This window comes from Amphiura filiformis, chromosome 7, assembly GCF_039555335.1.
Source record: "Amphiura filiformis chromosome 7, Afil_fr2py, whole genome shotgun sequence".
Taxonomy (NCBI): domain Eukaryota; kingdom Metazoa; phylum Echinodermata; class Ophiuroidea; order Amphilepidida; family Amphiuridae; genus Amphiura; species Amphiura filiformis.
The window spans coordinates 56789430-56812311 of NC_092634.1; the positions used below are offsets into that span (position 1 = coordinate 56789430).

The window sequence follows — 22882 nt, forward strand, 5'->3', positions numbered from 1 at the left end:
CAATTAGTCAAAAATCAGAAGTTTTAGAAAGGTTTTCTACTTCAACTCAGATCGACTCGAGAAAATCGAGATTTTCGTACAGTGCGCCACCAATCGACTTCCTAGTCCAGTGTTTCTAACACGGGGGAAGTAGAGTCTAAATTGATTTAAAACAGACGCTTTATTTTTGTAGTAGAAAACAAAATAAGCAATTAAACGTCACCGAGGCAAACTAACGGTCAATTCAAATATGAAAAACAGTTAAAATTGTGTATTTTGTTTAAAATAGTAGCTACTGATGTAATAAGTAGTAGAAACAATACGCAACGCGTGTTGGTATGGTGGAGAGTGAGCTTCTTTCGATCTCGAGTCGGACTTTTTGTACTGTCAGTATCAAAAGTCCAGATTCATGTAAATGCTTTATTTTGTTTAAAATACACGGCTTTCGACCGAACCACTAGCAGGCTATGTTAGCACATCTATGCCAATTACAAAGGTACCAAAATCTGAATTTTGATGATTTTTACGATCGCTCCGGATGAGCAAATCACTGAATGGGCCTTTAATATAGTTAAATGCCTCCAATATCAGGTGATCAAAAACTCAACATAGGTTGAAATGAGACTTTTCTTGTTTACATGCTGAACCGCAAACAAAATGGCATTGCGCCCTCGAAGCTGAAAGATACAATTAATTAGATAGGGCGAATATGCTAAAAGGTGTCATATAATGAGAAAAATATACCATTTCGAAACATCAAAACCCAAAATGTACTTTTGGCAATATAACTTGGTTATGTGAAACATTGTGCTTTTGGTTCAAAGACATAATTATACACTTGGAAACGTGATCATAAAAACAAACTCATGCATTTATATACATTTAAGCAGTATAAGCAGCCATATTGGTCGCCATATTGAATAATAATCATAATTCTAGAATATTAAAGTTATCTTTGAGTGCATGACACAATGCTAGTTCCAGTGTTTGAAATTTAGATTTTGAGCATACTTTGAGAGAGGTATGTGGCTTTTTTTGCATGTGTCAGTCAGTTTTACAAGATTTTGGTGGCCATCTTGGATTTTACCACTTACCCTGAAATATTAAATCTTTCTTTGAGTGTCTGACACAAGGCTACATAGTTCCAGTGTTTGAAATTTACGTTTTAGCATATTTTGAGAGCGATATATAGCTTTTTTTGCATGTGTCAGTCAGTTTTATAGGATTATGGCGGCCATCTTGGATTTTGCCACTTACCCCGAATCTTTCTTTGAGTGTCTGACACAAGGCTACATAGTTCCAGTGTTTGAGCATATTTTGTGAGCGATATATAGCTTTTTTGCATGTGTCAGTCAGTTTTATAGGATTTTGGCGGCCATCTTGGATTTTACCACTTACCCCGAAATATTAAATCTTTCTTTGTGTGTCTGACACAAGGCTACATTGTTCCAGTATTTGAAATTTACATTTTAGCATATTTTGAGAGTGATATATAGCTTTTTCACACAGCAGAATTTCACATCACCTGACTTAGCTACATTTCGAAGCTCTGCTCTTCAAATTCATTTAAATTTCAAAGTTTATACATTTAATATGATACTAATTTTTTGTTATAACCAACTGGTACACGAAATATACTAGCTTATTACCTATACAGAAAGGTGATTATCAGCCTTCACTCAGCAAATTGACATGCCCGGCATATGCAGCCATTCTCCGTCTGGATAACATGACTGTCGCCCTCAATACGTCTGGGCGCAAATTTAAATAACAATACGCTATTTACATATCAATGCGGCCTCATGCTAATTAAAGCTGCCCCATCCAGGAGCTCATCTATGGTTGTAGGTGTCGATCGCACGACTTCATTAATATTGATTGGCAACATTTTCCAATATGTCAGCGCTCAAATTGGACACAATAGAACAATAGACTCTTCAGTGCGTTGGGTATTATAGTCTATTATTAATACCTACCATGGTTAAAAGAATTTTGTTTTTGTATAGAAACCTTTCCATATAAGAGTTTTATTCGACAAAACCAAGCTAAAATCTTAGACTGTTGGCGTAGCTGCCGGGGGTAGGGGGGCAATTTCTTTGAAAGAGTAGTAAGTATTATAGGGAGCTCTATAGGTGAGTTGGATGACTCAGTTTGCTATATCCCGTTGGGCCACTGTATTGCTATCATGAGATTCACACAAAATAGAAACTTTCTATATTTTTTGTATAAATAAAACAACCAAAAAGTAGAAAAAGTGACTCGATATACTGCAATATTGACCCTCCTTTTCCAAAAAGTTCAGACTTCTTTACCCTTTCGGGCTCCTCTCCTCTACAAAGTGTATCTCCGGAGTACCCTTTCGGGCTCCTCTCCTCTACAAAGTGTATATCTGGAGTACCCTTCGGGCTCCTCTCCTCTACAAAGTGTATCCCCGAATACCCTTTGGGCTCCTCTCCTCTACAAAGTGTATCCCCGAGTACCCTTTCGGGCTCCTCTCCTCTACAAAGTGTATCCCCGAGTACCCTTCGGCTCCTCTCCTCTACAAAGTGTATCCCCGAGTACCCTTTCGGGCTCCTCTCCTCTACAAAGTGTATCCCGGAGTACCCTTTCGGCTCCTCTCCTCTTCAAAGTGTATCCCCGAGTACCCTTCGGGCTCCTCTCCTCTACAAAGTGTATCCCCGGAGTACCCTTTCGGCTCCTCTCCTCTACAAAGTGTATCCCCGGAGTACCCTTTCGGGCTCCTCTCCTCTACAAAGTGTATCCCCGAGTACCCTTTCGGGCTCCTCTCCTCTACAAAGTGTATCCCTGAGTACCCTTCGGCTCCTCTCCTCTACAAAGTGTATCCCCGAGTACCCTTTCGGACTCCTCTCCTCTACAAAGTGTATCCCGAGTACCCTTTCGGCTCCTCTCCTCTACAAAGTGTATCCCGAGTACCCTTTCGGCTCCTCTCCTCTACAAAGTGTATCCCCGAGTACCCTTTCGGCTCCTCTCCTCTACAAAGTGTATCCCCGAGTACCCTTTCGGCTCTTCTCTACAAAGTGTATCCCCGAGTACCCTTTCGAGCTCCTCTCCTCTACAAAGTGTATCCCCGAGTACCCTTTCGGGCTCCTCTCCTCTACAAAGTGTATCCCCGAGTACCCTTTTGGGCTCCTCTCCTCTACAAAGTGTATCCCCGGAGTACCCTTTCGGGCTCTTCTCTACAAAGTGTATCCCCGGAGTACCCTTTCGGACTCCTCTCCTCTACAAAGTGTATCCCCGGAGTACCCTTTCGGGCTCCTCTCCTCTACAAAGTGTATCCCTGGAGTACCCTTTCGGGCTCCTCTCCTCTACAAAGTGTATCCCCGGAGTACCCTTTCGGGCTCCTCTCCTCTACAAAGTGTATCCCCGAGTACCCTTTCGGCTCCTCTCCTCTACAAAGTGTATCCCGGAGTACCCTTTCGGCTCTTCTCTACAAAGTGTATCCCCGAGTACCCTTTCGAGCTCCTCTCCTCTGCAAAGTGTATCCCCGGAGTACCCTTTCGGGCTCCTCTCCTCTACAAAGTGTATCCCTGGAGTACCCTTTCGGGATCCTCTCCTCTACAAAGTGTATCCCCGAGTACCCTTTCGGACTCCTCTCCTCTACAAAGTGTATCCCCGGAGTACCCGTTCGGGCTCCTCTCTACAAAGTGTATCCCCGAGTACCCTTCGGCTCCTCTCCTCTACAAAGTGTATCCCCGAGTACCCTTTCGGGCTCTTCTCTACAAAGTGTATCCCCGAGTACCCTTTCGGCTCCTCTCCTCTACAAAGTGTATCCCGAGTACCCTTTCGAGCTCCTCTCCCACAAAGTGTATCCCCGAGTACCTTTCGGGCTCCTCTCCTCTACAAAGTGTATCCCGGAGTACCCTTTCAGGCTCCTCTCCTCTACAAAGTGTATCCCGGAAGTACCCTTTCGGGCTCCTCTCCTCTACAAAGTGTATCCCCGAGTACCCTTCGGCTCTTCTCTACAAAGTGTATCCCGAGTACCCTTTGAGCTCCTCTCCTCTACAAAGTGTATCCCCGAGTACCCTTCGGCTCCTCTCCTCTACAAAGTGTATCCCCGAGTACCCTTTTGGCTCCTCTCCTCTACAAAGTGTATCCCATGATGCAGTCATGTCTACAGTAGAATTGATCTCGAGTACCCTTTCGGACTCCTCTCCTCTACAAAGTGTATCCCCGGAGTACCCTTTCGGGCTCCTCTCCTCTACAAAGTGTATCCCTGAGTACCCTTTCGGCTCCTCTCCTCTACAAAGTGTATCCCCGAGTACCCTTTCGGACTCCTCTCCTCTACAAAGTGTATCCCCGAGTACCCTTTTGGGCTCCTCTCCTCTACAAAGTGTATCCCCGGAGTACCCTTTCGGGCTCTTCTCTACAAAGTGTATCCCGAGTACCCTTTCGAGCTCCTCTCCTCTGCAAAGTGTATCCCGAGTACCCTTTCGGGCTCCTCTCCTCTACAAAGTGTATCCCCGGAGGACCCTTTCGGGCTCCTCTCCTCTACAAAGTGTATCCCCGAGTACCCTTTCGAGCTCCTCTCCTCTACAAAGTGTATCCCCGAGTACCCTTTCGGCTCCTCTCCTCTACAAAGTGTATCCCCGAGTACCCTTTCGGGATCCTCTCCTCTACAAAGTGTATCCCCGAGTACCCTTCGAGCTCCTCTCCTCTACAAAGTGTATCCCCGAGTACCCTTCGGGCTCCTCTCCTCTACAAAGTGTATCCCCGAGTACCCTTTCGGCTCCTCTCCTCTACAAAGTGTATCCCCGAGTACCCTTCGGCTCCTCTCCTCTACAAAGTGTATCCCTGAGTACCCTTTCGGCTCCTCTCCTCTACAAAGTGTATCCCTCGAGTACCTTTCGGACTCCTCTCCTCTACAAAGTGTATCCCCGAGTACCCGCTCGGGCTCCCTCTCTACAAAGTGTATCCCCGAGTACCCTTTCGGCTCCTCTCCTCTACAAAGTGTATCCCCGGAGTACCCTTTCGGGCTCTTCTCTACAAAGTGTATCCCCGAGTACCCTTTCGGGCTCCTCTCCTCTACAAAGTGTATCCCGAGTACCTTTCGAGCTCCTCTCCCACAAAGTGTATCCCCGAGTACCCTTTCGGCTCCTCTCCTCTACAAAGTGTATCCCGAGTACCCTTTCAGGCTCCTCTCCTCTACAAAGTGTATCCCCCAAGTACCCTTTCGGGCTCCTCTCCTCTACAAAGTGTATACCCGGAGTACCCTTTCGGGCTCATCTCCTCTACAAAGTGTATCCCCTGAGTACCCTTTTGGGCTCCTCTCCTCTACAAAGTGTATCCCCCGGAGTACCCTTTTGGGCTCCTCTCCTCTACAAAATGTATCCCCGGAGTACCCTTTCGGGCTCCTCTCCTCTACAAAGTGTATCCCCGAGTACCCTTTCGGCTCCTCTCCTCTACAAAGTGTATCCCCGGAGTATCAGAGTCAAAATCGTGACAACGAGAGTGCCATAGGCAGGATTTATTGCTAGGGAGGGGTGAGAAATGTCCAAACCTCACTTGCATGTCAAAAGTTGACTACATCCATCTAAAATGAACTTTCGTGGGCTATTCGAGCAGCGGAAAAATGGCCCTTTGTACAGTTTTCTTTCTAATTTGGACCTTCTTTGAAATTTTTACTCTGAAAAGCGTACTTTTTTGGTCAACGAGGCAGGGGATAAAGTTCTATTCAGATTTCTTTGACAGCTTAACCATCGCAGTATACGCGGCTTGTGACGTCAAGCGTGTGCATTGGACCTTATGAAAATAATACGCGCTGGACAGCTATAGCAGATCTGAATAAAACTTTTAGTGGATTTTGAAGAGGGTGTGTGAGTCTACACTCAGTCTACACTGGTCTACACTGGTCATAAACAAATAACTCCTATATTGCTAGTATGTTAACCATGAGTGCCGAATATGACAATAAAAGAATGAAAATTTACAATTCTGAAATGTTTGAATTAAAAAAATTGAAATTTGTCGTCTGCAGTCGAGTTAAACTGCCATTATTGGTACTAACCATTGTGAGCCAGGCTTTAGCATTTCTTCCTCTACATACCAATGAAGCATGTTTTATATATATTATATTTATGTCACAATATTATTGTTTTGATATATGATTGATAGGTTGAAAAAAGTATATCATGCATGTTCTACATTTTCCACTGACTGACAAAAAGTACACTCAAAACAGTACAGATTTAAAGAAAAGTCTAGAATACCTACAATTTATTCAGAAAATGTCAATATTATCTACATAAGTACAAAAATATATCTGATATTCAATGAATTAACATTTCATGACTAGCAGAAATGGTTTTCATGAAACGATGAGGCTGCCGCTTCAAATGTATAAGTGTTATATTTAGGAATCGGATAGCAACGTTTGCACAGTATTTTTTGTGGGACGTGAGAGCACATCAGACATATCGAATTGCATTCTGAATACGAAGAATGTCCTTCTGATATCAAATAATTTTTATTTTTATTTGAAATTTGCAGTATAATACAAATTTTATGGCAAATTATCAAAATTTGATAATTGTGTTTTTGGGGAAAAATCTTATATCTTCAATCCGAAGGTCAAAACTTTCACATGATGGACAGCTTCCCAGCTACATACACTTTTTTGTCTTTGTCCCCTCAAAGTGACCTTGATACCCAACTGAACATGCAGGGGCGTCGCTAGACCAATATGATTTGGGGGTGGGGGGTAGGAGTCAAAAAAAATTTCAGCATATTTTTTTAATTAGTAACTATATAACATTATAACATTCACAATAGGTCTATACAGCACTATTTGTATCTTTTATAGGACTTTTGCTATTTGCCGACAATCACATAGCTTTGAGTACATTTGCCGACAATCACTTGGTTTTGACGACAACAGTCAATTTTTGCCAACAAAATTGGGTATTGGGGTGTCACACTCCCCATACCCCCTCTAGCATCGCCCTGTGAACATGTAAATACTTAGATCCCAAAAAAGGGATTTTGACAGGTATGAAGGCTCCATAAAACCTCCTTGCATTAAACCCCTTGATCCAGGCCTGGACCCCACAGCCCAATGGGATATTCCATTGCAAATACACACTACCCCTGTGGAAGATTTTGGAAAGATCAGAGGAGTATGAATTTCAAATGGAATTAACATGTATTAGACAGCTCCATTTGAATTTCATACACCCTGTAAGAAATATTGAACCTCAATCTTTCAGAGGGAGGGTGAGTTTCACATAGAGTTGGTTATTATGCTAATGCCATTTGATATTCATACTCCCCTGTGAAAGATATTTCGAAAATGAACCTTGAAGTAAACATCTTGATTATTTGGTGCGGTAAAAAAGAAATTTATTTACGTTTTTACTGATCGTAATTTATTTACGTTTTTACTGATCGTAAAAATAAATAGTTGTCCCTACTCCCACCTCACTTTTAAGATTCTCCAGCACCCTGGCTCAAATAATCATGGGGCAAAATGAACAATTATAGTCGGAAACAATCATTCCGCCCCGGTACGCCACAATTGACAGTGTCTCACGCCAAGCAATTCCAAAAAGTTGACAGCCCTGCATGAGCTCAAACAACCAAAAGAATAAAACAATAAAAACAGGTAATGTCTGCCTATTATACAGGGTAAGTAAAAAAAAATCAATATTTACGTGAGAACTAAGTTCAACTTTCCCTTTTGTGAAAAATGAAGTGAATCGCAACTACCGTTTAATTTTTATGAATCATTTTACTGCGATACCCAATTTAACTTTTTGTCCACACGAGGCACCACATATTTTGAATGAGAGCACAATGGGCAATGAAGACACCAGATCTGAAACCGAGGTTAACTTTTTTTGCATAATAATGCACTTGTACTGAGATGTTGATGCGTCTAATGCACTCCCCCCTTCGGGGCTCGTGCATTAGATGCATCATCATCTCAGTACGCATGCATTATTTTGTACAATTTCTCTCCCAACAAGTGAAACTTGTTTATTAACCTATAAACAATGATGAAGGTCAGTGCCAAAAGGTCCTATCTGCAAAAGCTTCCCTATAGACATTTGACAATTTCTGCATTTTATATTATACACATTTTAAAAATATGACTTCTTGCCCCTAATGCAATGTTCAATTCTTTTCTGCAATATAATAATACAATTCGCTGTCAAAGTGACATAATAATTGGATTAACTACCATAGCAATAGATGAGTAAATTTTTTGAATAGATCACCCTGCACTACAACGTTCATGCGGTACTATGCATTGAACTATAGATGTTATAGAAATGCTGATCACTCGCACCTGTAAGATTAGTATCTTTGAAAAGAGCGGTATTGTATTCAATCTGATTGCAGTTATACACAAGTGATGAGTGCAACCTGCCTTTAGTGCAGGGGGATCTATTCTAAACAACTCGGCTTCAGCTCATTGTTTTACTTAAAATAATGATGTCGCCCGTGTTATATGAGACGTACTATTCTATATTATACTATAAACTTTCAAATTCTACAAGATGAGGAAATGTTGCATGCATTCCACATAATGTACACTGCAAGATTCTCATCTATGTGACGCCGATGTCACGACAATGTCACTCCATCGGAAACTACACCTCGGTTTTCCATATCGCCGGTCCGAAATAGCCGGGTAGCCAGCCTCCTAGGTTTCTACAGAGTGACTTCGCGGCGCGGTGACTTCGCAGGAGAGTCACACCAGTGTGACTACGCGACTGCGGGGCCTGGGTGCTCAGTACCAGCGTTTTGGGTTGCCGGTTTTGCTTTTAGCAGTGGCGTAACTTTGGGTCAGGGTGCCCGGGGGCGAAAGTAGTTCGGGTGCCCCTGACCAACATGGTGCAGAGCTAATCAATTTTAGTATTGAAAGCCATAGACCTACCAAATAACTTACGAAGTGTTTCAGATTAAATTTATATCATGTTTCAATGCAGTTCATGTTAATAAAACAAAATGTTTTCATATTCTCTAATGTCTTTACTTTGGAGACTCGTCACTAGCTGCAGTGGACGTAGCATGTGGCACCCAGGGCAAGAATACAAAATACCCCCTCTTCCTAAAACAATTGATATGGCGGCTGAAAATGTGCATAAATACCACTAATTTGGTATTTAATCAAGTTGAATTTATGTCTTTAAAATGACAATTTATATAGTTGCAATGCCAAGCGCCAAAATTTTTGTGTTGAAGGGGCACCCAAATGAAGAGTAATTCAATGCATGGTGGGTAAAGGTTTCCACTTCTTTCCTATAACAAAGTACTATCGTGTCAAAGGCTATCCAGGCTTGGGTGCCCCTTAGCCCGGGTGCCCGGGGGCACGCCCCCCCAGAGCCCATAGGAGTTACGCCACTGGCTTTTAGGCCTATTGCCATATTTTTTATATTCTCTTTATTTATTCAAATAATATTCTCTATTTCTTGCTTTTTTTTAGGGGATTAGGGAGGGGGAAATTGCAAACTGAAACTGAAACTGAATGAGGGAAATATTAGATGAATAAAATAAATTTGTTAATAAAAGAAATAAACATGATCAGTAAACAATGTATAATTCAATAAACTAATATGATGAATAAAATACATTTTTGTTAATTGGTGGTTATTTGAATAACTAAATAAATAACAAATTAAGAAATAAATAAGCAGGAAGAAACCAATAAACGAAGAATGGACGAAACAAAGAAACAGTTCGAAAGAAAACAACTTGAGAAAAATTAAGTTAAGAGAAGTTAAAAGTAGGAATATTATAAGAAGCATGTAGGCCTATTAATGAATTAAAATATTAAATGTGTAAAATAAATAATTATAACAATAATTCATAACAAGCATTAATATTTATGTGATAAAAAAATAAGACACAATTTCAAACAAACACTGCAATAGGCCTATATTGATGTGACACCGATTTATAGGCATAATTTGATAACGTAAAAAAATCAACATGAAAAACAAATCAAACTAATAGGTCTATAAAAACACCATTTTGAAAAACGGAAAAAGAAAATAGCACAAGCCAAAGTTTTGCATAAACTTACAGCAGTAAAAGTATAACTTTGCAGTAGACCTTTCAAGAAAGTGACAAGAAGTAAAACAAAATGCATGCTAGGACTATAAATCAATTTTAAATATAACAGAAAAATTCTTGCTTCAAATAAGTAAAGTTTTGGCAAATCAAAATGTATAAATTGAAAATGCTAGGCCTATAATAGGCATACTTTGCGAACTTCGGCTGAAAATTAATATCTCTTTTAAAACATTTAAAAACACAATTCGTTTTAAATAAAAAAAGTTTTAGGCCTATATAACGTTATCATACAAAATATGACAAAATAGGCCTAATTTGATAGCAAAACATGTCATCTAACCACTGAAGTAAACAAAGCAATGATATAAGTTTTGTGAGAAAACAAGCAAACAAATAAACAAAATAAAAACGTTTGAAATGAAACAAACAAATAAACCAAGAACAAGAACTGCAAATAAAACACACACAGTTGATGAGATTATTAAACAGGCAGCACGAAAAGAATTAAAATATTATAAAAGAGAACAATAAATAAATGAAACAAAATAAATGAAGTCTCACAGTTGCAATATAAATGATAAAGAATGCAAAAACACGATAAAAAAAACAAAGACGGCAGTAGAACCACAGACCCACTGTACATCATGCATCAATCAATTAATTATAAAACCAACTCATTCCATTCATGAGCGTATACAAGCAGTAAACAAGCATGATACGCGTATTTGTCATCATCAGCACGTATTTGGTAGATATACGCGCACGTCCCCAGAGTGTTCGAACTCATAACAGGGTTCGGTCAACGACTTTTCGGCAGCGTAGTCACCTTGAAGTTCGCCGACTGGGCACCGAGCAGGCGACGCATGGGGCACTGGCTACGGAAGTCACTTTGATATGACTACAAGATGTGGACCACTGTCGGAATCTAGTCGGTGGTGTACATCATGAGTAGCCGATGCGGCATCGGGCACGTAACACATCGGAGGCTAGAAGTTGTAGTCACTACGTGATGACACTGCTGCATAGTACCCTACTGCCTTGTTTCCGATATAGTTACTCTCCTGTAGTGACTCTGTCGGCCACCATAGGGTAGGTTATTCTGGAGTGACGGCGGTAGTGACTTCAGAGCTCCAGTGCGATGTAGTCACTCTGTCGCCAGGAATTTTGCAGTGTACCCTTTGCAGCGAGTGAAATACACCACAATGTTTCCTTTGTTTTGCAGGCTTTACTCCCGATTCCAAACAAATACAGCACTACACTATTTCGCAAAGACCTCTCACACTGGCCGACTGATCGCGTAAAAAGAACAAGGTCACACCTGCGTCACACGATGCAGATTGATCGGCGAATGAAGTCGTGATTTAGACGTAATTCCATAAGCTAATCAGAACTTGACTTCATGTTTACGCAATAAACTGCCCAAAAAGAGCCAGTGCAAAAGGTCTTTGGAAATGGGTGTAATTTTTTTTAAGAATAAAAAAATAAATATTAACCTGTTTTGTTAAATGAAAAATAGCTATCCTAATCCTTTAGTTAGAACTAACTGGCAATAAAAAAAAAGTAAAATTTTAATATTTTTGGAAATAAGCGCCAAAAACATGCTATTTTGCATGTTTACTTACAAATGCGTTAACAAAATTCACAGACTAAGCATTCAAAATCTTGAGGCATTTGACTTTTTAGCCAGTTAGTTCTCAATAAAGGATTAGGATAAAGATAGCTATGTTTCATGTGGCTATTGGAATGTCTTCAAGAGGAGGGATGGCAGTTGATGGAAGATCCTCTACTCCTTGTGTTTAACTCTTGGTGCTCTTCTGTACAACTGACGGTTGATCTCACTGATTGGTATGTCTCTGAGGGGAGGAATTGCATTTGGTGCAAGATCTTTTGCAGGCACAACAGGTTTTGAGTATTCATCTGTTATTAAGAGAAAAGTTATAACCCTGTGAGTACTATTTGCTGATTGGTTGTCAGAAGATATTTATGATTTATTTAACCAATCGACAACATGGTAAGAATGGTAATAGCGCTGAACATTTTGAGCTTAAATTGGTCACTCAGATGAATATATCATGTAGTCTAGGAGCAAGAGGTTTTGAAAAATGGTTGAGTTCAACACCCTTGTCTACCAATGTTTGTTACCTTGAGGTGTTAGTATAGACTCTCTAGATCACTGCTACAGGGGTAGTGGACTCAAATTGTAGGGTACGTTTTACGCTAGTGGTCACAAAAGGTCACACAGGAGTAAAAAATTGACAATTCTTCGATCTTGTTGATACATATATCAAATTACTCGTCTGATGACTGTTTTTAAATGTCTTCATGATGATGCTCCATTTTATCTCTCATGGCAATTTACTTTTACTTCTTCAATTCATTCTAAACATACCAGAAGTCAATCTTGTACCGATACATTTGTCTTGCCACCTTGGAATAATAATTCAGGCAAACAAACTTTTTCTTACAGTCAGAGGTGCCTCAGTGTAGACAGACTTTCTTCTAATGTTCACAGTAATCTTAATTACCTCAATGAATGTGAATATGATAAATCCAATATAAGCATATAATTCTTTCCACCCTTTCACTTCATGTTTGTTAAAATTCATGTTTTATACATTGTATCATCTTGCTTTGTAAATATTACCCAACATTTTTTCAATTTTGCTTTTCATTTGTATCTCTTGATATGTAAAACTTATTAAAACCTTATATTATATAAATTAATCTCATGGGAAACCAGTTTTTGTAAACTGAATGAAACACCCTGACTAAAGACTGTTATCTATCTATATTTATCTAACCATAGCCCCTAGCCCTACCACTAACCCTAATCTTAAGTGGTTAAGGTGACCGTAATTCTGGAAAAGATATGTTTCTACCGGAGAAGATGAGAAAAGAGGAGATGGCTCGCTCACCACTTCAAAGTGCAGACGTGAGTTGCCGACTATTCATCTAAATCGGCTCAAATCGATTGGATCAGGTCAATCTCGATAGTCTAAATCGTTAATGCGCATGCGTGAACACAGTATCGTGAACGCGGAAATACAAACTGTTGTTGTTCAAGTGTTTTAGTTTTATTAAGTTAGTTATTATAATGAACCAGCTCTGAAAGAACGCAATGGGGTCGAAATGGAATGATTTTTATGGGGAGGAGTTTTTGATGATGATACAGAAATCCCCTCGGACCCAGTTTGAAGACCCTCCCCATTTTACAAGGAGGCCTCCCCGGCTCATAAATTATTGCACAGCGAGTCCCGTAACATACAAATTCAAATGAAATATTTTCACTATTTAAAACGTTAAATTACAATATAAATTCTTCGAATGTTATTAACGTTGGAATAAAGGGCCTATAGATATATCATTTTCTTCAGAAGGGGGGGGGGAGTGCCCCAAATTTGCAAAAAGTTGGCGCCAATAAAATTGACCCCCCAGTTCGGCAGCAAAAGTGTATGACCCCCACCCCCTCCTCGTATAGGGACCCCCTTCCAAAGAAAATGATAGCACCTAAAACATATTTTTTGCAATATTTTTGTTTAAAAAATAGGCTAGTTCTTCGAGGCAAATGTGTCATTGCAAAACCAGCGACTCATTTTCTCTGGCAAAAACAAATGCACACACCAGCTACGAGAAATACTTGGCCTACAAATAACAATTAATTTATTTTTAGAGACAAATCATGAAATATTATTAAATATAAAATATAGGCCTAGGCTTAACAATTTAAACCCAGCATCATTGCCCGGCCCAGAAATTACTTAAGGGGGTACTACACCCCTGCCCAATTTTTTGCCTATTTTTGCATTTTTCTCAAACATTATAGCACATTGGGGACAAGTAAGATATGTATATTATAGGGGCAAGGACTACAACTACTGGACTGGAAATTTTATTTCAGCACAGACAACAGTTGTGGAGTTACAGTCAAAAATGAGGGAAAACCAATATTTGATCAATAAATCAATAACTACTTGCTTTGAGTTGCTGAATTTTCAGTTAAGTAGTTGCAGTCCTTGCCCCTATAATATGCATATCTTACTTGTCACCAATGTGCTATAATGTTTGAGAAAAATGCAAAAATAGGCACAAAATTGGGCAGGGGTGTTGTACCCCCTTAAAACGTGCTTTATATACCATGCTTACTTCAGAGAATACTGAAAATTAATAAAATTCTATTTCTGATTGATGAAATTCTATTTTTCCACACTGTCAGCAGCTCATCTTTTTTCAAAATTACTGTAGAAATCGTCATGCCGTTGTTGCACACCCATGCATCACTGACATTGCATACGTTGCTATGGTATCCAAGATAAACTTACACAGCCCAAATTCGATCGGGAAATCAGTGCACAAAATATTGCAAAATTATCGGTTGTGACCTCAAAAATATAAAAAACATGCTTCATTTCAAAATTAATTTTCAAGAATAAATGTTCGCAAAGGTTCGCCGAAACAGATTGTTCAGAAATAAACTAGGTCCTTTTCTGATCAACTACATACAACTTTCATTTTCAGGAGGTTACAGGAAATGTAAGATTGATTTTTTTTCTCAAAAAAAACCGCATTTTTGACCTCGAAATTTTACCCAATTATTATCTTTATAATATCCTCTACTTCAATCTTTCATAACTGAGCGAAAATATGGCCGATTTGGGTGCAATTTTGGTCAAAATATTCAGCAAATTGTATATTTTCACGGCAAGTTCAATATCGAAAACAAACGGTCAAAGGTCACCCTGGTATAGCTGTATCAAAAGAAGGCTCTGTCACCGTGTTTCCAGCAGGGGCCAAACGTAGTACTTCCATTTTTGAAATCGTTTCTCCAGTAAGCGATCAGCGGAATCGATCGACCATGGATGCGGCAACCCAAGTCTGCAAAAAGGGAAGCTCAAGTGGGGTGTGAGGTGGATTGTACAATAGTTGCGTGAATGGCAATAATTGCGGTACTCGGCTTAAAATCCGCGAGCCATCTCCTCTTTTCTCATCTTCTCTGGTTTCTACAAATAAACAGTATTAACCCTATACATTTATTTTTATAAAACCATGACCTACATGTATAGATGAGTTGACTTCTGACGTCAATGCCTGGCAGTGTGCGCACATGCATCATCACAATTTCCTTTGTTTTTTGCCTGGCAGTATGCGCGTGCATCATATTTTGTTAGGGCTCATTGTTTTTAAAACTCCCCAGTGAGGTTGAACAGTGCAGTGGTTGCATGAGGTCCACTCAAGCATGTCGATATACCAGTCCCTTGCCTTTGTTGATAAACATTGAGGTCAACTCATCTAGACCCCCTGGCCCAGTACATACCTGTCATTGTGTAGATTGAATCCAGAGGTGGAGTGATCATGAAGTTATAAGCCATGTAGAATATATAGATGAACAGAATACCTACACAACCATACACAGGGACGGCAATAGCCCAGTACCTGTGGGAGAATAATGACCAAATAAGAAAATGAAGCACTTGCAAGGAGGACAAGTACTAATAATTCAAGCCCATATCCACCCAAATCCCACAGTACTACATTATGTACATGTACGTATGTTACTGCAGTGTGTGTGCGTAGTATAATGCATATCAGATGATAACAGTGATTCTCTAGCGATGGGCATGGTCAAAGATAGCTGCGAGCGTAAACCAACAATGGTTTCTTTACCTAGCAGACTCCTATTTAAATGCACCGCAATTTGCGGTTGGTAGAATCAGAGAAATTTCACATCTTCTCTGGTAGAACATGGTAGCAAACTAGCAGTGCGGGTGTGTAAATAGGCTAATGCAGTATGTACTGCCAGCCAGAGAGATGGCTGGCTGTAGTATAAGAATACATTTTGAACAAGACTAGTCCAATATCTTTGTGGGTGATATTCTGTCAGACAGACAGTTTCAGTTCTCTGCAGTGACTCCCAATGCCCAGCCTTGATTTTCTGCTCAGGTAATTAGCTTTGTTCGGGGCTTATTTTTCTTCTCAACATTTTCTGTAGCAAAAGATGTCTGTTGTATAAACTGAAAAACACCTGCAAGCTAGATGTTGGAGTATAACCTGGCCTTCAGTCTGCGCAAAAATAATTACATGTATTTGTTCACCTGACTCTGTCTTTCTCACATTTTCCTTCCTTCCTTCCTTCCATATACGTGCTTACCTCAAATGGTTGAGTATCAACGCACAGGCTTTACGTGCACAGTTTACCTATGCACGATCCTGGAACCTAGGATTGATTGCAGATACCAGAACCGGGGATGGTCCCCCTTCTCTTTTCGAATAGCTCTGACACTTAACATACACAGGGTTTGACTCTTCCTGTACATGGGACCAACGGCTTTACGTGACTTCCGAATCACGGATTTGAAGCACATACACTACCTATATCTGCACGTGATAAGCAGTGTATGGGGGCGAGAAGAAATTCTTCAATTAAATTCTGAAATTAAATTTCTGAACTGAATTGAAGGATTCCTGACCATAAAGGAACTTTTTGGGAGGGAAGAGAATTTTCACCTAAGGCAAGCCCAAGGCTCGAACCTCGTCGATCGTCGATATGCCGGCCGGCAGCGAACGCCTTAACCACTCGGCCATCTCGCCCTCCCACATTGTTTTCAAGAGTTAGAACAAAAGTAGAGTTAGAACAAGAGTACTTGGTGGCTTCCGGATTCCCACACTGACCCCATAGCTCAGAACCCAAGCTCAAAATAGTTTGAAGCCTGTTCACACTGGCACTATTATATAACATACACCAGGCACAAAAAGAAACTCGCCAGTTATATTCATACTTGCTGTTCAATAACTTGATAATTTTGGATTATTCTGAAACATACATTTTGTTAATTGGACTTTGCTTTCTCATTTGACACCCTGTTCGTGAAAAACGAACAAGAATTGACCAAGATAAGCGCCTCCAAAGCCTCAAACCCCAAAATCAAAAGTTGCATTTTCAACGCTTTTCAATGGGAACGCATCGTTGTATTGCACACAAGCACCACAGGCCAATCAATAAAGCACACAGTGTAACAGGCACAATTGAATCGTTAAAATTGCAACTTTTCATTTTGGGGTTTGAGAGTTTGGAGGCGCATATCGTGGTCAATTCTTGCTCAATGTTCACGAACAGGGTCTCAAATGAGAAAGAAAAGTCCAATTAACAAAATGTATATTTCAGAATAATCCAAAATTATCAAGTTATTGAACAGCAAGGATGAATATAACTGACGAGTTTCTTTTTGTGCCTGGTGTACATGTAAATACTCATGTATATCATTGGAAGCTGGAGATGAGTGAAAACCAAAATAGGCTATGCCAGTTGATATCCATACACCCCCTATGGAAGACACAGTTAATCTTCCACACAGGGAGTGTGAATTTTAAATGGGGTTACCTGAATGGGTGACTGCATTTGAAATGGATACAGATTTCAAGAGCAATAGCTTAAGAACTTATTTCCATTTAAATCCTAAAATCACAACAGAAGTAATTTGACCCCCTTTAAAGGGGCATTTCGTGATCCACAGCCTCATCCCCCACTTTTCTCAAAAAAGTTGAGATTTTTATATCACTGGAAACCTCTGGCTACATAATGTTTATGTACAAAATATTTCTTGCAGATTAATTCGCTTAGCAAAGATATCGTGAAATTTGAATTTCGTTCTGGTGCACCAGAACGAAATTACAACGCATTGTCTATGGAGCAGTGTAATACACATAATCATGCATAACTCATGAATAAAATCGGAATCAACTGAAATTTTGGGAATAGGTTTTTTCGTGGATATCTAATGAAAAATGACATAAATAGAGGATGCTAGGATCACGAAATACTCCTTTAATATGACTTACTTTTGTGGCCAATATGTTAATCCTATCGGGTACAGCCAGCTCTCTGAAAGAAATGCCCACACTAAATATAAACCTGCAGTAAGAAAGAAACACAATATTAGAAACTAAGATTCCAGCTATTAACATAATAAAATGTCAATCGTAATAGATATCAATTTTTCTTGATTTGAGATACAGGCAAATATATATAAAAAAAGAGAAAATATGTACTGTTTTTGATCATAATTTCAAAACTATACATTGTATTTTTAAAAATATGGTGTCATTTTCTGTCAATTAAAAACTAGCATTATAGGTGTTGGTGGCCTTAATGCAAAAATGTACATGGCCTGATACCTTCAAAATAATGCAGGATTTTCTATTTCTATTTCTTAAGTTGCTGGAGCAATATCACGCTGAGAAATATATGGCACTGTATCAATAATAAAGCTACTGCATGTACACTACAATGATCCTAGCATTTAGGTCTAGGTCCAGGGGCACTACAAATTCGGGGCTCGTGCATTAGACGCATCAACATCAGCGCACATTATTTTGTCTAATTTCTCTCCCAACAAGTAATACTCGTTCATTGACCTATAAGTATTTTGCTTGTTGACTTGGAATTGAGATTCATCATATCGTGAACGACCCTCCATAATGTCATGAGTAATATTTGCAACACTCTGTGACTCTGTGAACTTCTGCACGTACATATTCTGTCGGTCCGTGTCACGTCACTTCCGGTTGATGATGCGACTCACGGTCGAAAGTGAAAACAAGTCCTTGATTCGATTTTTGTTGATGATTTCTGTCATTGGTGTTGTGTAAATTTCGATCGCAAATAGTCAATGGAATCAAACAACCATTTCTAAGTCTTCAGAGTGGAAGAAACTTACTTGATTTACCGTGTATATACTGACAAACTTAAAATTAAATAACATGGTCGAGTACTTTTTTTCCGGAATTGAATGTCACTCCAACAACATCGCTGTGTAGCCTCCTTCACAGCCGGTTTCTATCGTTCATAACAAGCCGTGAGTCACATGTAGTTTGGGCCCGAGACTAGAGATAGCCCGGATGTTGGACTAGACTATGCCATAGTCGAATTTTATTTAAAATATGTTATTATTAGTCATGATGAACCCATTTCGTTGAACTCAAAATTATACTGATGTTTATTAAAATTAAAGTATTCAATAGTAAAATGGTCATAAAGAGTTAAAAATATCAGACGATTAGTGAAAATAAAAGTAATTGAATGCAACATTATCTTGCATAATTATAACGGCTCACTTTAATACTGAACAATTCTGATTTTGGAATCTACCAGTTTATTGATAGCGAACCCCGATAATTCGACTATGAACTTTGAATTGTAAGCAGAACTTTACCCCCTGGACTTTGCTCTCTAAAACACACTGTCAAGCATACTTGTTTATCAGTCCATTAACCACAAGTACTAAGCATGGACGCGCCGGGACGCGCTAGATGTTTGATGAGAGATTAACTTTCGCGTCAACACAAAAGCGCTGCAAATACCACAGACAGTTGTTTACGGTGTAGTTAATGGTAATGGCGCTGGCCCAGACGATTTAAACCATAGCGAGGTATGGGCGACCAATCACAAGGCAGATCCATTTAAAGATGCATTACATCATGGCCAATTTTAGTTAGGCCAGAAATTGGCCTAACTCTCCATTAGTTCACCATGTTAACTTGTATGGCTCAAAATTCGGACCGCTCGCCATTAAGTTTACTGCTTTCTGTGTTTTGAAATTTGTTGACGTTTTAATGATCCCCGATCGATTATTTTAGCTGTGTCACATCACGTGCATGACGCTAGTAGGTACCAGCCAAACTTCAGAAAAAAAATCACGATCGCCGATAACGATGTGATATATGGGACTTACATAGGATTACACAGAGATATTTCTTGCCAAAATTTGACAATTTCTAGGTAGCTTGGCCCTACTTTGTCTGCGTATATGAAAAAGGACAGTCTTAAGTAAGTAAATGTGCAACGCTTTTGATGTTTTGATGTTTTGGGAGACTGGGAGGGATCAGAACAAAAATGTTCTGGAGCCCTATTCTTGACTGTGTAATATTCCTTCAACCAGCTGCCGTGCGGTAACAGTCTTATACGATGGACAGATAGTATCAGTTTGTGAATGAGGACATCGTATAAGTTCCTTGTACTAAACTCTCCATAGAGTCCCGTGTTAAAAATCTTAACCGCAAGGCAATGTCAGTAGTCCACTTGGGAAGCTAACAAACAGAGGGAGTAGGGTGACTGATCAGATGTGAAAATCTATCAATTGTGCACACATTAATTAAATCAGAGTTTTAAGCTTAAATACAATATCCAGAGTATGCACAATGGGCAAGTGGACTACGGGGTAGTCTAATGTTGGACCGACAGAATTGCAATATTGTTTTATCTCATGAACTAAATGAAGGAAGGTTGTTGAATTTGACACCCTTCATTGCCCTTTCTCCCCATAATACCATTTCTACATACCTAAGCCAAAAATAGCACCTAAATACAGCACGAATCCATAGATAGCTCTCTCGGGTGTAGGTGCTGGGTTATTTGCCATTGTGCAAATGTTATTTACAACTTTTTTTTTTAAGTACAGAAGTCAAAACAATCCGATCGCATTTTTTTTATTTGGTTACGAGCTATGAATAATATGTTAGATAGGGATGGGCGGATTGTGCGTTTTTACCGAGCCCGCCCGACCCTGATGGTGGCGCATGGCATCGATATGGCGCATGGCTGGCGCATGGGTGCATGCCTGTGTGCATGGAGCTGGAGCCAGGGCCGGATTTACCATAAGGCCAGATGGGCCCGGCGGCCCTGATTTGGTAAAACGATCTAACTTGAAATTTGGACATTTTGAGATAAATCCATTTGACGATGTTGATGTGGTGGAGAGAAGACGTGTGATGTAGAGCTCGCATTTTCGAACTGTTTTCAACCTATATCCGAGAAATATGGACTCACCAATCTTCTCAGGAGTAGGCCTAGGCCAAAAACTACAGCGAGTACTCCAGGCCCTTGCTGTTAACAGCCTTGAGCCACCAACTTGGACATTACGACAGGGAAAATCTACTTGGACATGCTGGTTTAAATTTCCCGCGCCCCGTATCACCCAGCCTACGTGCGTGAATCCCGGCGTGAATGCGACCAATGAGCTGGAACGAACCAACACAACAACGCGCTGTAATAACCACGACAGCAAAAAATCGCAAGGCTTGCATGAAGGGAAATATGACCCCCGGGGGGGGGGTTCTTCGAAAAATTTTGTACGGGGGTGTGCCACGCAGACTTTCGGATGCTGACTTTCTCTATACCTACTGTTTGCTGTTTTTGCTACCTATCAGTATACCAATTTTCAAGAAAAAGCACCCAAAAAGCACCCAAATTTGCCATAATTGGGCGCTTTAAAGGCACTTTTTCAAAATGCGCCCAATTGGGCGCATTGGTCTCCACTGAAAACCCACCCATCGATATACCAGAATCGCTGAAAAGGTACCCCAAAACCGTGGCACATCCCCGTATACCTTCAACCAGGAAGAACCCCCCCCCCCCGGGATATGACCATACGGTAAAACAAGTTGATTCCAGCGATCCACCAAAGAAGAAGTCACCATCAACCCAGAAACGGGATAGACAAAGACTTGCAAAATGGCTGAACACTAAAAAGAGCTCGAAAGTCGTCTCTGCTCAGCCATCTAGCCCCAGTAATTCAACGGATGCCGTGGAAATACCAGCATCAGCAGTGTCTGGAGACCAGGCAGAAAATCTGGATGAATCTGTGACCACTGTTTCTGAGAAACCTCAAAATTTTAATCGTAACAACTCTCAATGCCCACAAACTCCCACCCATTTTGAACAGCAACCCCAGCCTAAATCTGAGTCTAAGGGCAAGACATGTGCTGTCTGCTTGAAATCGGATTGTGTGGATGTATCTTGTGTAAAGGACGAATATGAAAGACAATTCATCTTACAAAAACTGGACCATTGCTTTAAGGGGGTACTACACCCATTGCATTTTTTTGCATTTTTTTGTGAAGAAATGAGAAAAAGAAATTGGACAAAGTGGTATGCAAAATGAAGGGCAAATCTTCTCGTTCAATTGGTGGCATCAGTATCAATGAAGCGTACATGCTTCTAATGATATAAGCCAAAAGGTGGTACATCACTGATGTTTTAAATTCACTTCATTTTGGAAAGCTTACTATCAACGGATTTCGTTAAAATTTTGGATATGTGTTGCTAACACATTAGGGAAATAATGTTGATATGTAAAATGGGAATAAGTGGTCCCTGATTTATTTTATGACTTCATGAACTTGGTGCTCCACAACTGTCAAAAACGAACCGGTTAAAATGCTTCTATTTTCAATGTTGAGCTATATTTTGTATTTTGAACTTGCGACACTATTTCAATGAAACTTAATTAAGCCATAGGTAACAGGTTACCACAACCACACTACAGCAATGTTGAAAAAGATTGTATTTTTTGTCACCTATACCACCATATTAGGTAGTTTTCCGTAAGCTTCATTTTTGTGATTTTGGTAACTATTTTATATTTATTTGCCCAATCCACCTCAACTAGGCAATCTAAATTGTACTCACCATTTACATCCCAAGGTATTTTAGTAGGCCTATATCCACCTCACACATTTCCATTATATATCCAGTAACAGACAAAATATCAAAATTGATGCCTCATTATGACATGTATGATATCACAGACTATCACATGTATTCAAAATTGATGCCTGAATTTGACCTGAACCAATTGACCTATAACCTGACCTTTGATGACCTTATAGCCTTTTTTAATCTCTTTTCCTAACACCACATTATAGAAGATAAATACATGACGTAGTATTAAATTGTCTATGTGGAAGAGATTAGGCCTATTTAATTTATTCAGTGTTATAATCAGTGAGTACATTTCTATAGATGGTATAACAAAGGATTTAATGTATTCTATTCATGTACCCTACTTGAACATGTTGAAAAGAATAAATTATGGTT

General features: G+C 39.8%; 1 protein-coding gene across 1 annotated transcript; it reads right to left on the reverse strand.

The window, feature by feature from the left end:
* Positions 1-9351: 9351 nt before the first annotated feature.
* LOC140157373 (phosphatidylinositol N-acetylglucosaminyltransferase subunit P-like) lies at positions 9352-20500 on the reverse strand. Its single transcript, XM_072180543.1, has 4 exons — positions 20348-20500; positions 17848-17920; positions 15326-15444; positions 9352-11931 (listed from the first exon to the last, which is right to left on the reverse strand). The coding sequence occupies exons 1-4, from the start codon at positions 20424-20426 to the stop codon at positions 11798-11800; spliced, it is 405 nt and encodes a 134-aa protein (XP_072036644.1). The 5' UTR covers positions 20427-20500; the 3' UTR covers positions 9352-11797.
* Between the last annotated feature and the right edge of the window lie 2382 nt (positions 20501-22882).

What these genes read in the sequence shown, in the direction of transcription:
- LOC140157373 (XM_072180543.1), bottom strand. Translation starts at nt 20,426, where the DNA reads ATGGCAAATAACCCAGCACCTACACCCGAGAGAGCTATCTATGGATTC. An exon ending in AGGTGCTATTTTTGGCTTAG is followed by an intron (nt 17,921 to 20,347) that starts GTATGTAGAAAT and finishes TTCTTACTGCAG; the next exon opens with GTTTATATTTAGTGTGGGCA. An exon ending in TTCAATCTACACAATGACAG is followed by an intron (nt 11,932 to 15,325) that starts GTATGTACTGGG and finishes TCTTAATAACAG; the next exon opens with ATGAATACTCAAAACCTGTT.